The 18,640-nt window shown below is 37.2% G+C and overlaps 1 protein-coding gene across 3 annotated transcripts in view; it reads right to left on the reverse strand.

Annotated features, from left to right (window-relative positions):
- IARS1 (isoleucyl-tRNA synthetase 1) overlaps positions 1–18,640 on the reverse strand; it is a 108,007-nt gene that overhangs the window by 65,395 nt on the left and 23,972 nt on the right. For all 3 annotated transcript variants that reach the window (XM_068907456.1, XM_068907457.1, XM_068907455.1), the window contains exons 7-13: positions 18,470–18,587; positions 15,629–15,776; positions 13,607–13,694; positions 9,492–9,552; positions 8,529–8,624; positions 4,695–4,817; positions 3,250–3,341 (exon numbers count right to left, since the gene is read on the reverse strand). In XM_068907456.1, the coding sequence (XP_068763557.1) occupies positions 3,250–3,341; positions 4,695–4,817; positions 8,529–8,624; positions 9,492–9,552; positions 13,607–13,694; positions 15,629–15,776; positions 18,470–18,587 (726 nt within the window). The remainder of the gene's footprint in view (positions 1–3,249; positions 3,342–4,694; positions 4,818–8,528; positions 8,625–9,491; positions 9,553–13,606; positions 13,695–15,628; positions 15,777–18,469; positions 18,588–18,640) is intronic.

Below are 18,640 nucleotides of genomic sequence, written 5' to 3' on the forward strand. Positions count from 1 at the left end.
TTCTTCCTTCTAGTTGTACAGCTAAGCACTACCTCACCACCAAAGGGAAAGGGGGGGGGGGGGGGGAGAACAAGATACTGACAACTTGCCCAGCCATGAATACCTTATCCAGTTCTGCCTCTCATGAGCAACGAGGGCTCAAATTCTTCTTTGCTGAAGAATTGAATGAGAAAACCCTATTACCAGGTTGTGTTTTGCATTAATACAGGACGAGGGGAAAAACTACTTAGCCAGACCTCAAGGCAAAAATGGATACTTGCCTAAGTATTCCTTTCTAAATTGAGAAAGCTATTGGGAATTTATAGTGTTTCCCCCTTCCACATAAGCAAAGCCATTTTTGGGAGACTTAAATAGGTTCCTTGCAAAACAGGAACACCAGGATTTATGTCTATGGAGTAGAGTAGTCACAAGAGGTCTGCTAGATCTCCTCAGTCAGAATGTATCCTAATTAAAAACAAACAAACAAGCACGCACACACCAAACTGAATTAAAGAAAGAACGAACACACAAGAGGAAAGAAGAAAGGGAAGAAACCCACGAACACAACCACATTACTCAAGCCAGTTATGGTGGTCATGCTAGCTCAGGAAACCCATTATCTGAAAATCACTGGAAGCCAAGAGAGTACTACACAGGACTACAACATATGCTTGTTCTCACTCTTCTCCCTACACGTTCACTTATGGATATTGTCAGATGGGATAGATGGATGCTTGGCCTGATTTAGTACAACCGCTCTTAGAGCTTGCATAAAATTGTCCAAGTCCAACCTCAGTCCAACTGTTCAACTTCAGATCTGTGCTGCTTCAATACTTCACAAAGGACCAAGACTGACCAACTCAATTTATTAACAGTACAAAAACGGATGTAGAAGCAGAGAAGTTGTGGGGATCAGCCGCATCGCTGACGTGAAAACTGAAAGAGCACGTTCATTTAAAACATAAAACAGATGAGGCAGAAGGCAAAAAGACCGCAGATATCAAAAAGAAGACACGATTAAAACAAGACATAATAATCCCCTTCCGTATGACTTTTTTTGGCAAAACATTAGTGCAACTTGCACAAATCTGAAGTAGGATCACATTGAAACAAAAACCCTAACCCCAAAGACCAGACGAATGGTCTTCACACACTAGTAAAAGTTAGTACTTCTTGAGATGGCCGTTCTACCCAGAGTTCAAGCAACTCCTATATTAATGGACTTGTGCAGTGTATCTTACAGTAACACCAGACTCAGGTTGAACAAGTAAATATATGAAAGATAAGACAAAAAGCTCAGGCAAAATATTGGAATGATGCAGTGAAAGACACCACCCAAGGACATAAGCTTTAAAGCAGATAAAATGTAACAAGAATACCTTCTTTCAACAACTTAGAAGTGTGTGCTATTCTGCTCTGATATGCAGCTTCACAGTGCATGTTAATACCTGATAGAGCAACACATTCAGTTTTAGAATGCCATATGGAGATAATTCTTAAACTCAGTACCAGCACCACCTTTGGTGAAAAACAGTGGTAGCATGCTTGCTTACAAACGTGTCCTTCAGAATTGTATCAGAGGAACCGAAGCACCTAAGCAAACTCACTGTTCATTAGCAGTGCCATCAAACTAACCTTCCTGGGGTGGGGGGGCGGGGGGCACCCTTTATACATGAAAAGATAAAAGACTGTAAAGAATGTTCTCTGTGGACACTATACATTTCCAATATAGTTTTCATGTTTGTTTTGGACTACACAGCTGTTTAAAATACATTATTGTGACCTTACTCTTTTTCCCTTTGCTTGTAATTTAAGAAATAAATGATAGATAACTGACCTAATGCTATGAAAGAACGCTGCTTTGCTTTCACTGGCTTAAAAAGACAAAACTCTGTATCGGCCAGTGACAGAGCTTCCCAATATTGCTTCCAAACAGAATACCGTGTAGTAGCTGCAATGGACACTGCAGCTGTCACACTTGTTACCTTTGCTGTCTTTCAGAGTTGTTAAATTGCCTGCTACCTAGGCCATATGAGCATTTAGACTATCAAGATCTCAAACATACACAGACTGCTTTCAGCCCATGATCTCTTTTTTCAGAGATTCCAAAGAAGGGGAATTCTAACTGAAAACTGTCTACTATGTACTTTCCAAGCTGCCTCTATTTTCTTCTCCTTTAAATTTTAAAATTTAATTGAGAGAGAGTTACTATATATCACAGTAACAAGACAACAACGCAAAGGAGGACCCTCATTTCACAATGCATAAAAGGAAGGAAAATAACATATCCAGGATTCAACAACTGCCTGGTCCCAGGTAAAAGCGTGAGCAACACTACATTAAGTAGCAGAGTCTAATTTCAAAGTTTTCCTACGTTAATCAAAGTAACTTATAACGACGTTTGAAGTCGAGAACTACTCTTTTACTTCTGGTATATTCCAATTACGGTTTGATTTCTAACGGCAGTGAAATGAACTTTTCAAGTAGAAGCCATTATACAGTTCTTCCCACCAGATAATTTGCTGCTAGGTGCTGCTTGCAACTTGTCATCAGTCAACAAAAATGGCAACAGAGCAGCAGGATTGAGTATGTTCTACAGAACCAGCACTTCTGCTCCTGGTTTGTCTCAAAAGCCCATGACTGTAAATTTGAATTGTTACATAAGAAAAATAGTTTTGGAAAACCATCTATGAAAACCTGTCCCAACTCACCAAGAACATAACACTTGAAGAGCACTTCCCCACCTAATTCTAGGTAGCTCTTAGAAAGAAACAAAACAAAACAATCATGCTATGCAAAGGCAAGTAAAGGTTATTCTTGCTATACAGCTAAGACAAATGCACGCTGCTAGCGCACTTCACCTAGTAACATTAAAGCTAGGTATAGAGAAAACCTTTTATCACTATTACATCAATACAAAGGACTGAATACATCACATGAGACTATTAAAATTTTCAAGTGATTTTCAAAAATTAAACTAGATTTTAAAGTGTTTCTTAAACTTACAACAAAGGTTTTTAATACAATAGGCTTACTAAACCTGACTAATGAACTTTACATTTTTTTTTTTTTTTAAATTTACTCAACTTCTTATTTATTTGAATACTAACCCAAAACTGGAGCCCCTTTCAATCAATAGTCTTGACTTGTGGTACTTTTAGTCTCATTAAAAAAAGTATAAAGAGGGAGGGGATGAAAGAGGAGACAAATGTGATGAAACTACTCAGTTATAACCTTCAATCTGAAAGTCATATGCATTTCTCTCCTTACCTCCAGCAGAAAGGATAACTGTGCTTAAAAGTACTGCTACTAACCAGTCTGCCTTTCTCTTTCAGTAATTTAATGATGTTCTTATCTGCATCCTAAAAAGACAAAATAAAAAGATTGCCTTGGAATGTAATTTTCAGTACTTCAGTAAGCTACTACAGGATTGGTCTTCACTATCCAAATTAAAAAAGCAAAACAAAAACACATAAAAAACAAATAGTCTAATATTACACAAAAATACAGGAAGGTTCTAAACAATTTATGCATTTACTGCAGAGGCATCATACTAAAACATTCAAACTTGAGAAATCACTTGCTCCCAAAATCCCGGTATACAGCATCAATTCCATCTTGTCCTTAACTGTGTTTTGACATACATAAAACTAAGAAATACAAATTATCTGCAGCATTAATACCAATCAGAATTAGCATTAAGCAATATCTTAAATCAAAAAAATGTCAAAAGAATCAGAAGACTCAATAAAAGCAGCCATGTAGGTGCCTCTTACCTAATGTTTTGGCTTCACAACACCATATTCCTCTAATATGGGACCCCAGTTACAGAAGTTGAAGTATCTTTTATAACACTTTACTAACTGAAGAGACTGACATGCTAAGCTATGAGTGAAAGTTGTGCATTACTATTCAAGGACAACCTGCTGGACATATAAGGGTCAACAAGACATTAAGAAAGTAAAAAATAAATATATGTATATACACACACAAGGATTTTTTGATAAAACAAGGTTTTAAGCCTTTCTCCTGTAAATTACCTTTGTATGAACATGCTTTGCTATCCAATTGTAGCAGTGGAAAACTGATTCAAAACTATTTGTTTCCTGAGTACAGAAAATCAATGAGGCATTCCTTTCTATTGATTTGTGCTTATAGCAATTTGGAGTTCCTTTAGTGCTCCCTTCACATGGATTCTCTTGCATTGATTAGCGACTAAATTCACGTGGCAACTTTTCCCACAACTGTGGAGAAATGATTCTTTTTTTCCCTCCTCTAACCAGCTACTTAGTACAACAAGGCTTGTATAAACTTAATTACTTTGGACATCTTTCCCCAATATCTGTGAATTCAGAAATTATCTGGAGGCAAAGGGAATACATGCTTGTGCACACAGACTACATAAGAATCCATAAGAATCAAGAAGAAAATTGCAACTCTTACTACGACAGATATGAACCAGAGATACTTCCACTCTTTTCCCTTTCATTATTAGAGTTACAACATTGCTTATGTTTCAAATTCCTTATTTGTCAAATACTATAACAAACAAACCTGACATTGTCCCAAATATCAAGAGACATTTTGTTTTTTCCAGATACCAAAGACACACTGAAGATAAAGCCACTCAGGTAAACAAAAAAACCAAAAACTTCTATCACTTACAAACGTTATCTTAAATAAAGTAATAATACACTTCCTCCAAGATCACCAACCTTCACATACTGTCCAGCAAAGTCAGTCACTTCTGCTGTGAAGCAGCCTGATGCATCAACAGGACAAACTGGCACAGAATCTTTCTGAATAATATTAAAATCCATGCAGACTCTGTAATCATCCTATAAAAGAGGAAAGTGCAAAATTATAGAAAACTAAAATATTGGTTAAAATATCTATCCCTGGGAAAAGAAATTAAATATTAAATATAAAATGCAATGACTGGACAACAATAGCAAAATACTCAGTCTTCACTAATCCAAAATACGCATAGGAAAAGATGTATTTTAAAGGATTGTACTTTTATTCATCACAAAGATATTTTCTGAGTACGTGCATTTTCTCCCACATAGTAGAGGGGATGTGTACATGTGCTTCTGAGCACATATGTATACAAACACACACATACAATATATACACGCCTGCAGGTAGTCAACAGCTTCAGGCTATTATTATACAGTAAGGGAACTGACAACCTCTATGTCATTCTATTGTACCAGCCAATAAAGACCGATTTCTGTATAGTGCACAGGCCTGTTGGGCATTTTTCATAAAACAGGTTGTTTAAATCAATTTAATTCCTCAAGTCAACATAAGAGATCTCGTTTTCTGAACGTCTTAGTAATCTAACGTCTTTAAATCTGTGCTTCTCAATCTTTCTTGGCCTACAGGCAAAAATACTGACCAAATACCACATACGGACATTACCACAGCCTTAGTTTTAATTTTTAATTTCCTGTAACAGTAGAGGGAGAAGGGAAGAAGGGGGTCACTTGAATCTTCTCGTGAATGTAATTAAGCAACAATGGTATCGTAGAAAAGAAAAGAGCAAAACAAGATTTTAGGGGGACAGGAAGATTCAGATTTTCATTTCTAGTGACAACCGTCTGAAGTTAAAGTCAACGCATGACTTCCCAATTATCACTCCAGGTTTCCCACTTCGTTGCCCGGAAGGTGACGGAACACTACGGGGGGTCTGGGTGGGGGGCAATGATAGTGGAAACAGAAGCAGATCAATTGCTCTCAGCATCCACAGAATTGCTTCATTTTCCTCAAAGAACAGGCCTCAAGTCTGCCTCAAGTTAGGCTGCTTTTTGAGTTTTAGAGATTCTTGTATTGCTGATCTGACCAAACAGAGGAGAAACAGACTTTGGGCGCAAAAACTGTAGTTTTGTCTAGCGTGTAATGGAACCTGCTGTGACTCTGTCAAAACTGGCTGCAGATGAACAGTCAGCCTCCTGCATGCTTAGAGCTCGTTTACCTTTTGTCAAACAAGGATGCAGCAGCTATTTGATAGAGATGCACTCTAAAGCAATTTTTCCAGCTTAATCAAGGAGATCGTAGCAGAAACAAGTGTTTCAATGCTTCGGCAGCTAGCCAGTATTCTCCATTCCTAGATGTAACAATGGTGATCCAACCTTTTGGGTGACAAAGGAGGGTTTCTGGACCCTCCCTGTGCTCGTAGCAACGGTAATTCTCAATTAAATGCTAAACCTCATCCTTTACCTGCAACATTACCCACCAGTTCCAGTGGTTCCCAGCTCCTTCAAGCTGGATCTGGCAGACAGTGCCAGTTGACCCATATTATATTCTACAGGACATACTGTAACTCAACCATAGCGATAGTGAAGTCAGCTGTTACAAGTACTAAGGCATTACATGTAGAAATTAAAAAACCACTTCAGCTACAGCAGTCAATTGCTCTACTGACCATAGTATCACTCCTCAGATGCTGTGGACAGCCATGACGCTTATTCAGCCTCCTCTTGGTCAACCAGCTACTTCAGTCAACAGATTAACTGAGCTTTCATCAGCTACTATTGTTGAGATATAGCAGAGCGCGATGTTAAAATGTAGACCAGATGACAGAACTAACATCAACCCTGATTTGGCAGTGAACTGTAAAGGGCTTTGAAGAAGCAGCCAACAAAGACTACATCAAAGCCTGGCACACTGACAACCTAGCTAAAACATAATAATGAACCTTCCACTTCACAGGACCTCGGTCAAGAGGTGGTACAGTTCGATTTGTGTTGCTGATGTGGCCAATGAGCTACAAAGGGCTCTGCTATTTTGGTTTTTTACAGTTAGTTCCTTTTCTTTTGAAGAACTCAAACTTGAAAGTAAGCCTTCCAGACTGCCGTGCCACTTGATTTAATGATGGTTTGCTTCAGTAAACGCAACTGAAGAATGCATTCGGGCACATACAGAAACTCATAAATGCCAAGTTCTACTGGGGGGTCGGGGAGCAGGAGAAAAAAAAAAAACCCAACCCACAAACCAAAACAAAACCACAACTAAGGCTAATTTCAGTTCTTTCGCTCTTTCCAGGACAGAAATTAGCGTTCACCTCTGTAAGCCTGTCACAATCAGTTCTCTCAAAAGACTACACACACACACACAATGACCACAAAAGGACTGAAGCAAAAGCTATTGATAACTCATTGATAAGAATAACTCAAAGCTTTTCCATTTGAAGTTGGAAAAAACAAAAACAACCCACAAACCTGAAATGACAAGGTTTACTTACAGCCTCCAATAACAAAAATAAAGAGTACCTGTTCAACTTACTGGAAAGAGTGCAACAGTAACATGAAGTTTCTGTGACTCACACTCAGAACAGTCACTACAAACTAGGGCTTTACACAAATTAAAATATTACTAAAAGTTTTAAGTTAACTGCAGACAAACCCTACATAGGAAGAAGGGCTTGAGGCGCTGAGTTTCAGTGTCTTGTTAATCTGGAGATGCAAAGACTTTAAAAAAAGAGGTTTTTATGAAGGTTTGTCTTGTTCCATGAGCTACTACTTTTTAATTTTGATTTCTTTTGAACTGCAATAACTGTGAGCCACCTGATATTATGTGGTAGCTTGTATTTGCAAAAGCTATCACAGCTGTATTATGCTTGGAAAGCTCTCCATATCAATTTTCATCTTGATAAGGATGCATCCTTCAGGAAAAAAAAATGCATCAGAAGGACACAGCAGAAGGATAGGATGTTTCATATGAATACAAAAATAGTCTACAATTAATGCCAGCAGAAATGATGACAGAGCATGTGCGTCAGGGATCACCGATTACTGGGCACTGGCAGGTCTCAGATTTTTGAGGGCATCTTTGGATTGCGGCTGAAGACAGGACTACGTGACAAGGACGATGAGTCTGAATAAATGCTGTAACTCCTGCATCTAAAAACTGAAGTGATGAAATCCATGAAAAGTTATTCCTCTTAACCTTCAAAACAGGAGACTGAAGGGAAGGACAATAAAATATCTCAGTGGACAAGAAAAAGAACGGAGCATAACAAAATCCTGTTACACCAAGGGATAAAGTCTCAGTACAAAAGCACTCAAACTCTTTTCAGGCACTCCAAATGCACAGAGTAGCGAAACTGAAACACTGAAGAGAAGCAATGTGCTGAACAGGAGTGCAGTTACCATTCAAAACTATGGATTAGCATAGCAAATTTTGACTATACCAGTGCAATAGGTCATTTCTTCTTGAAGTTGTGAATTTAGACTTTCAGAAAAGCTAAGAGCAATAACACTCAGGAGATACTGTGGTGAATTCACTTCACATATGACAAAAATAACCAAAACAACGGACATCTAACCTCTCCAACCTAGCACAAAAGAGACAAGTAGGTACAAGGCCCACCAGAATACAAGTTTATTATATATATATTGTATATATGTGTATGTGCATATATATGTGTGTGTGTATATATATATTTTAATATCACTGTCACCCTGACACATAGTTCATAGCAGCATTGAAGGCTGAGGAATAAGCTTTGGAACAAAATCAACATCATAAACATAGTTCATACTCACAGCACCAAAATAGGGGGACTGATGTACAACACCTGTGCCTTCTTCTTCCTTTACATAATTGTCTACTACCACAGTAAAAGCACCGTTATCTTTGCACTGTAACACAAAAACATGCTTTCTTAGAACACAAGAGCTACATACAACTGGCCACCCTTAAGAGTCAATAGCTGCATTAGAAATAAATTACACACATTAAAGAGTGATAAACCTAACATTAAGTAACCATTTCCCATAATAAAGACACTCAGTTTGTCTGTTTCATTTAAAAAGCATCAATTACGATTAAACCTAAGACCTGTCTAGAAAGCCTTATAGAGTCAGTTAATCTTCGAGTCTGGAATCGACAAATAGTCCAGTGCTTAGCAGAATACAAATCAACAGGCTCCTATAAATGTGGATACAATCAAGAAGGCTGAAGGCATTTCATACTAAAAAAGCAAAAAAAAAAAAAAAAAAAAAGCAAGGAGACTTCTGTATGGTACCTTCTAACCATAAAAAAAGTTAACTTTTAGATTTATTTCCTCCAAAGAATAAGGTAAGTATCAAGAAAAAAAAAAAACACACACACCACACCCAATCTACCAATCTAAAAAAACCTGCTGTGTGTTCAGTATGTAGATAATTAAGAATAAGGAGCTATTTTCTATTCCTCAGTTAATATAAAAGTAGTAAAAAGAATTACTGGAGACAATCACAACTGAATCAGATTTGTTAACAGAACATTAGATTTGGCTTGTTCTGAAGAGGAGTATTTTGAGAGTAAGAAATCCATTCTGAGAAAAAGTTGCGTATGCCAGTCAGCTCCTCTGAAATACTCAATTTTTTGCACAAAAGAGTTTATATATATTTTTTTAAAAATTACATATTTATATATTTTTATATACAAAACAGCAACAAGAAATAGAGTTGTCTTCACTTCTGTCTTTGAATCCTATGTCTAAACACCAAACTGACTTCTCCTACCTTAATAAAATATTCAAAGAGTGGTTTATATGTCTTGCCTTTAAGAGCAATGCCAGGAAACCTGAAAGGAAAAAAGATACACGTAAATTAGTAACTTGTTAATTGCTTAGTCAACGGGATAGAATGCTATTTTTCCTATTCCCTTTTCCCCTTCCATAACAGGATTTTACTTCATCAGGTGAAGAGTATTTTCTTAATAGTTCACTTGCCACTCAAAAGGGAGATGAAAATCCTAATGTGTTAACACATCTCTAGTAACAATCAACAGGTATACCTTGCATTTCAATCAAGCAACTACTTTAAATTTAATATATTAATTAAGCATTAATAACAATCTATTTGTGGTAAAGCTGAACTAGAAGCTTCAGGATAAAAAAAAGGTAATTTCAAATGGAGCTATCGTCTCTAGCTCAGCATGTTCAACACTAAATAAGCACTGATCCAAAACAGCTAAGATTTACATGCGTAAAGGGTTGTGATACTGAGCATTACAGCGTCCAAAGCTCGGGTGGTTTCTTGTTCTGAAATCAGGCATCTAAACTCTTCACAGACTAACTGGGGAGCCACATATGCCTAATAAGAAATTTAAAACAGAGATATAGCCTGCGTCTGGCACCCTTTAGGTGTCTAACATCTGAGTATAGATGGCAATGATGGTAATCAGATTCGGATTCATAGCTCCAAATACTCCTGAAAGTGCTCAAATCTTTCATTTAAAACAAAAAACCATGCACACGCATGTACCACCCCCCCCCGCCCCAGCAAGCTAGTTAAAACACAACTTAAGAAGGGCCAGCCTCCGTATCTTTATCTAGTAGGTGGGATACCAGCCTGGATATCACAGAGATGTAAATAAACTAGAACGGAGGGAAAGATCACATCCACGTCTTTCAAAATAATGGTCAAGCCATACAAAATTAGACTACCTGAGAGTGCAAAACTCTTCATAGTTGTTTCATTGTACAAAAAGAAACCCAAGTAATATTTATGCCAAAAAAAAGTTAAAGAGCATGATTCCCCAGCTCAGCATACATGACATCCACCAGGAAGAAGTAAGGGGGAGATTTTCCTTCTAAGCCACAGCTTCACTATTGGTTGATTTATTTTATGTTGGCAACAGCTTTAGGAATGTTTGAGGTGCCTAATCAGGACCAGATGAGAGAAAAATCATTCCACTGCTCAACCACACAGAGGTGGGAATGCTCAAACACAGCACGTGAAGCACTCAACTGGTGGGGTCCCGTGGGAGGGTATTCAATTCTTACGTAACACCATTGCATAAAAGGTAAGGGCTATGGATCACGCTTCTGACTTTCTTTTGATATCTAATACTTTACACTACTTTCTGATGACTTAAGTATAACAGAGACTCACTTCAGACCACCATAGTAATCCTTCACTTTCAAGCAGTTAAAAGTTTAGAAACCATAGAAGGAGACAACAGTGACATGCAGGAAAATAATTTAAAGAAATTAAAGTGTGTAATATGCAAGTAGACTGAAAAGTAACACAGAAGGAAGAAAGCATTCAACCACTTCATAACTATCACTGTTAAAAGTGCACAAAGCAAGCACTCAATGGCCAAAAAGAGGGTAACATAGCGGGACAGATCCTTTTGTACAAAGCAGAAGAAAGTACTCTGATAAAGATGGGAGCCATCTTATCAGTGACACAATAAATATCCCAGTTTTCTCTCCCACAAAAATCTACCACTATTTGCATCTGGCAGAAAAGCAGAGAGAAAAAACAGTCAAGTCAGATTTGAAAGAAAAATCTGAGAGTACTTCAAAAGTTCAGATGACTTCAGATACAGAAAGTGTTTAATATAAGATCTGTTCCTTGACCTCAGTCTGCCAGCTGCTATAAGGCAAGTGTCATGAATTTCTCCCTTGAGGGCTTAACTGCTCAAGAGGTTACAAGTCAGCTAGAGCAAACAAACAAAAACCCTGAAAAGTAGAAGAGGGAGAAGTTCATTTCCATGAACTTGTATCCTACATCAACTACAGCCACCTTTTAACTGTGGCAAGTTTCACATTTGAGAGAAATGATTTATTATGTAACAGAAATATTGGAGCAGAAAAAAAAAAGTCAGCTTGAGGTGACTGGAGCACTACTATGGGAAGAAAAACATACCACTCTGCAAAGAAAACAGAAAATGGTAGCAGCCTTATGCTTAGGCACAGAGCGGTACAAATCATAAAGATCAGAAGAGAAAAATTGTAGAAATACAGTTAACCAGGGACACAGGCAGACACAGTTTTCAGTTCTAGCTGTTTTAAAGAGCAACACAGGTCTACTACTTCCCATTTCTGATGACGAGCAGACAACGCATTGCAAAAGGTTGAAACACTCGGTGCATTCTCCGATACAGCAAAAGAACGGTTGTGACCAGGCTGAAACTGGATTTACAGTTTCCAAGGAAAGAAGAATTCAGGACCAAAAAATGGTTGACCAATAAATTAATTCCAAAGCATTTAAGAAAATAGCCAAAGTTTTTTTGGTAATATGCTTTATTTTCAAAGCTCAGAAGAGGTTTCTAAAGAGGGAAATGAAGTACTGATGGATTCAAGTAACCATCTGCATAACATAACCTCTTTCATCTTCATGGGACTGCACAGTTAAAAAAAAAAAGTAGCGCTAAAGAACACAGCATGAATTTGTCAAGAATAAACCACATCACGCCAAATTACTTCCTTTTTTAAGCAGAATAATTAGCTTAATTAGAAAGCAGATACATTTAAATCTTAATGTTAGTCTTTTGACACTGTCTCACATGTCATTCTAACGCAAAATAGAGAAACATAACCTAACTGGGTAAGTGCATGTCTATATGGATACACAACCACTTGAAAAAAAGAAAAGAGTTATTAATTCAGTATCAGACTGGAAGAAAATTTCAAGTGGTATCCTGGCAGAGACTACCATGACCCTGATGCTATTCAACATTTTCATTAATGACTCGGGGGGGGGGGGGGGGGGGGAGAGAGACCAAAGACAGAACAGGAAATTGAGAGCTCAGAAGTTCTGTCAACACTGGAGAACATGAACACTGAAAACCATCCTTACAAACTGAGCACTGGCTTCAACTCTAGAGAGTAAGTGATATATGAAGAGAATTAAGCAGAGGGGGAAGGGGAAGAGAGGGCAGCTGAAAAAAAAAAAAAGGCAGAAATATTAAACAAGATTTACTCAGTTCTGTCACAGTATTCTGCATCAGAGTAGATGATATCTTAGACAAGCGTTCCAGCTCTGCAGTTCTATAATTCAGTAACTACAGGTAATTGCTTAGCTGAAGTAACAGGTATCTTCTCCCTCCCCTTTTTTTTAAATATATATTTTTATTCTCAAAAGCAATGTTACGAAGCTTCCAATTGCTTGGTAAAAAGAGGTATACAAATAAATGATGCAAGTGAAGAAAGGCTGTCATTCATGAAAAATTTCTAATTGTTCCCAGGAATAATTTCCCCCCCCCCCCCACTCACTGCACAGGACTGAATAAAAGCAAAAAAAAAAGAAGTTGTAGTCTACCCTTTTATTTGATTTTATTTATTTTTATTTTTAACACACAAAAGATTTAAAAGAAGTCAAGCCACATATTTTGCCTAGGAGAGCTACAGGTTATCACCTGCATCAGCTATCCAATCTGATTGTTATTAGATATTTTATATTTTTCCACTAAGTGAAGATGAATAAGCAGTCTTCAAGAAAAACAGTAAATGCCACTAGCTATCTAAGTTAGGTAGACCTTCATACAGAAGCACCATTTGCTTGCTAAAGACAATGGTTTTGTTTTTTTCCATTTCTCTTTAAGTACTCAGAAAGTGCTTTAAAAGTGTTCTGCATTTGGAAGATTGTTTCCAGTTTTTAGACTTCAAACATATTTTTTCTTAATAAAATTACCTTTTATTCTATCTGGAGCTCTGTTACGTCGAAGATCAATTTGTCCTAGCAAATTTCAATTCCTTTAACAGATTTTTGCAAGATGTACACAAAAAGAATCACCACATATGGAAACTCATCTTTAAATAACTGCCAGATCCACCTTCTTAAACATTTCATTTCTGATCTATAGAAATATTGGAAGTTAGCAGGTGTATAATAATGTATGTACTTGCCTGTCAAGTATTTCATATTCAGTGTCAGATTTGTACAGTGCTATCAGCCTGGCTTCCATCAAAATGTACAACTTCCCTGTGGCATTATCTAAAATATAAATAAAACAAAAAAATTATATCAATTTCAACTTAATACCTTGATTTGCACCATTGCAAAAACCTTTCAAGTCACGCAAGATGGTATCACATTAGGTATAATACTACCCAGAATAATCCTGCTGATCAGCTAGCATTTATTTCTTATATTTTCGCCACAGAAACCCTATGGCCATTTAATATTAACACTTCTCAAAAGTTAACTTTAAACAAATTCCACAAGATTAAGCCCAATGCATTGATATTCAGTGGTTTTTATGTTCAAATGCCAGAAGTGGCCTACTTTGTCTACTATCACAGTGCCAAAGAAAAGCAACTGGAAGTTGCCCAGGAAGTAATCAAATCAGTGGAAAACAATTAGAGTTATGGTCAATTGGACAATTACCACATAAATTAACATTACTAAGTTAACGCCTGATTTAATGAATGCTCTCCTTTCTGCTGCCCAAGATGTAATATTTCAACCTTATTTATGCTTGACTTTCTTTTAAAAATAAATAAATACAAGAGTGATATGTTATGAAGAAAAGCTGTTTTCTACCTCCCAAATAACTCTCATCTCTTCACTCCAACCATGAATATTATTCAGACTACTATTCTATTAATTTCAGCGTCCTTTATGAGCATGTCTGCGTATGGGCTACTGAACTACAGCCTTCCTCAAAGCCATTTAATATTTACATTTGTTCATTATCACGGACCACCAGTTAACCACCAAGTTGCCATGCCTTTATTTCTTCCTATAAATAATGGAATTGCAATATTTTGTGATGACAAATATAAGCAGTTCTGAAACAATAAAGTTCACTATAAAGGCCTCTCCAAATTTTCAAGTGTAACATCACCTCAGGCAAGCATTAAAATTCATGCGTTCATGTCGGAATTGGACATTCTACCTTTGTTGCTGTTGGTTTTTTTTAATCCAGATTAAATGCCATAGTTAACTTGAATCTCCATTTCTGTTTACATACACTGCAAAGTCAGAAAAGTCAGAAGTTTGGAAGAACGAGAACAATAACACAAGAAGAACTTCTATCCAAATTCCTATTTCTTCTGATATATGCGAGTGTGTGAGTATATATTTATTTATTTTCTGGACCAAGAAGGACTGGATCAAAGATGACAGCATTTCAAGTCAAAAAACAAATCCCTTTCCCAAGTGAAAAGGAAGACATCACAACGTTCTTCTTTGCCAACTAAAAGATGGACTGCAAACCCTGGAAAACTATTTGAAATAGTAATAAAAACAGCCTTTTTTTTTTTTTAAAAAAAGGTACCCTATGTGATCCATTACACACGTTTCTTGAGGTGCTCTCATGACAGAGATTAACTCATAGCACCACTCACTTAGCCAGGTTTAACCAGCTTGCCCAAGAGCAAGCCATAGCACCTGGTCATACATACCCTTGCACTGGAAGTCACAGAATATACTTTGACTTATACTTTGTGCTAACACACACACTTCTGTCAGTTTGAGATGGACATGCAACACCTTGGGTTAAGAGCATAAAGCTGCTCAGTTACTGTAATCGAGCTGTCATGCTGTCACAGAGCACTTGCTCGTGGGTCTTAAGCTCTTCCCCTCCTCTCCCCCTCCCCCCCAAGTAGTCATGGACACCGAAAGTCACACTATTTTTGAGCTACAGAGAAGTGTGACTCAGAGGCAGATACAACATCTGCTCTTGTTCGTTATTTTATGCAACAGTTCTGAAATTCATGTATTAGAGGTAAGAAAAAAAGAGCATGACAACTAGAAACATCTGCCATACAGCAAGTATATCTCCTCCTTCAGATTAACACTTGATCCAACTCCAGCAAAATCCTATACATTTAGCATAAAACAGTCTATCAAATAAAATGTAAGTACATACACACAGGTACCAAAAAAAGGCATTCATTTTTATTTCACCTTAGGTTAACACTTGCCTCTCAATTTTACATACTGCAATTCTGGATTAACACAAAGTGCCAGATTACTAGGTAAGGTCCAAGGAGTAGTGGTCCAAGCAACAAGAGATACATTTGCGTCTTCATCCAGTGGAAAGCTCACAATCACTGAAGGATCTTGAACATCCTTAAATAAGACAGGATAAAGTCAAAGGGAGAAGGCCAGAAAAAAGCCCAAAAGTTTGCTGCATGCTTTAACGAGAAAACGCAAACCAAAGAAACGGTAACAGTACTGTCATCTACTATACCAGTGCAAGCTGTCAGTCTGAAAAGGCCACAGTTTATTTTTAAAAAGTTAGGATCAACAATGAGATTTTGAGAATTAGCTGCCCAAAAGCCAGAGAGATGGGCACCAGTTCCCTCAAGTACCTCTTATAATGCCATTCTAAAAACTGAGATTCACCTTAACTGTCAAGAAATCAGCAGCAATTTCTCAGCTACTGCTACACAAAGCCTTTTCCTGTCTTTCCTCTAGATCCAGGGAGTAGGAGGAACAGCCATTACTTAGAGATGCAATCTCTTAGTAATAAACTATTGTTAGTGCAATCTGGTAGCAAGAAACTATAGTTAACAAAGAAAAATAAAAGGTTTGGGTACTTAAAAATAAGAGCATATCAATATATAAAACAGTTACTGTTTCAGGGAAGGACACCTTCATTAGCTACTCTATAAAACCTCACCTCCAAACAAGTCAAAAGAATTCCTTGAAAACAAGTACAATCCTATTCAGTCACTTCATATTTCATATACTATGAAAAACAGATTTAGAAAGCAAATCTTGTGTTGCAAATATGAAACTTGCAAATTAAGAAATTTCCACTAGTTATTTTTAAATGCCAAGCAAAAATGAACATCTCATGCATAGACCCTAAACATATGAAGGGGTTACATTCCCTTGCCATTTCATAGTACAAGGCACTTTGGTTTCTGTCCATCCTCGTGCAGCAGTTCATTGCATCATGGAACAAGCAGCTATTTATGTCTGAGCTAAGGGCCGTTCCAGAGGGAATTTTCTGTGAACATCTGGTACAGTCAACAGTAAAACATAAATATTATGTAACTCTTGAACTGTGCTCAATACCAAGTGAAGATTAACCCGTCACTACAGTTCTGTCTCTACCAATTATTACACAACAACGCTTCAATTTCCGAAACACTAAGTCGACCAGGTAGACAAAAAAAAAAAAAATCTGCCCAACCATAACAGTTAACATCTCTGAACTAACTACCAAATAACATAACTGTTTAACATTTATCCATTCACACAATTATACTTGCTTTAATTTGAAGACAACACCTCTTCAGTTAAGAGCATAAGAGCAATAAAAGATACTGACACAGTTTACTCAAGTTTACATTAGACACCTATCTCAGTTTCTTAATATGCTCTTTTGTGCCCTATTTCCCATACGATCAATAGGCAGAGGCCAAAGCCTGCTTTTTCCATCTAGAAAAACAACAGCCCCCTTACACACAGAAGGGATTGGCCTTTCCAAGAATACATCATTACCTTACAGACCCTTACACCTCAACGTCCAAAACACCACCTCTGACAAACAAAAAGATAATTTTTGCATCGTGTAGCAGAGCAGCAGATACACCCAACACTTCACTGGTTCTAGAATAAGAAATAGTATCAAAATAATTTATAAAGATTTAAAAGGAGAAGGGAGTCTATTCCATGGAAAAGGACACACAAACAGTAGTCTTTGTCACTTAGAAGAAAGCTGAGTAGTTTGAGCCTACGTGAACTGCCAGTTAATAAACATGAGCAAAGTAGTTATTTCAGTTGCCCGTTTTCAAGACAGTCAAAAGTATCGAGATCTTTGTCTCACTTTTCTAAATCACAAAAACACTGTTTATTCCTCAATATGGTCGATTATCTGTCAACAATATAGAAAGCTCTGTATCTGTGGACTGCATTCCACTACAAGCCTATCTACACATTTGTTTTAGAAATACCAGTTTTAACACACTGGCCTTTGTTAGGCAAAATGTGAAAAAGACCAGATGTACAATTTGTGCTAACTTTCTGCTGTAACAAAAGGGGAAGATTCATGATACAAAGATATAGAGGTCTGTGTAGGGGTTGGAAAGGATTCTGTCCAAAACTTCTGTCCATAGACTAACACAAAATTTGGAAATTGGGGCACAAGATCTGCCTTCACAAATTTGAACACAACTGTTGCAAATGAGAAGCTGCATCCAGTTGTCCATTATTTTGGGATCATCTTGTAATGCATGATATTTTACCTTTTAATACTTACAAACTCTAAGAAATGTTTTAGCTAAAATAATTATCAATTTGAATTAATGATTCTTAGAAGAGCTATTATTATACCATTGCGCTACAACCAAACACAAGCTTCAACAACTCCTAGTAAGGCCCTCATAAGAAACTTCAACTTTGCTAAGGACCTTCCTCTTTGCAGATCTGCACAAAAAAGGGACAACTGCAGTTCTCTTAATAAATATTTACCATGAAAATCCAACAGTGCAATACTCCTCTTAGGAGCCTAGAGGAGAAACAAGTAATTAACCAGAATAAAGAAAACTATAATTATACATTATTCACCTGCAACTAGTGATCAAAAAGAATGGGGGGGGGGGGGGGAGAGGAGAGAAAATAATCAAGTGATCCAAACAAACAGCAAAACAATAACAACTAGCTGATTTACCCAAATTTTTACTGCCGACTCGGAGTGTACTAACATGCTTATGTTCCACTAAGACCAAAATAGGAGAGTCTTCCAAACCCAATCAAAGACAGTAGTAGAGGAATCCAATTGTCACATATAACGCATGCATATACTGACTTACCTTGTAATTCTGATGGGACTCAAAGTTTGACAGTGGAGTGTTGCATGCAGTTGAAAAAGGCATGACCTTAACACCTCTATATACAAGTCCTTTGTCATATAGCTGCTTGAAAACCCACCTGGAAGTAAAGAAGGAACACAGAATAGCACTTGGGGTTTCAAATTCAGTAAC

This window comes from Struthio camelus, chromosome 14 (assembly GCF_040807025.1).
Source record: "Struthio camelus isolate bStrCam1 chromosome 14, bStrCam1.hap1, whole genome shotgun sequence".
NCBI classification, from domain to species: domain Eukaryota; kingdom Metazoa; phylum Chordata; class Aves; order Struthioniformes; family Struthionidae; genus Struthio; species Struthio camelus.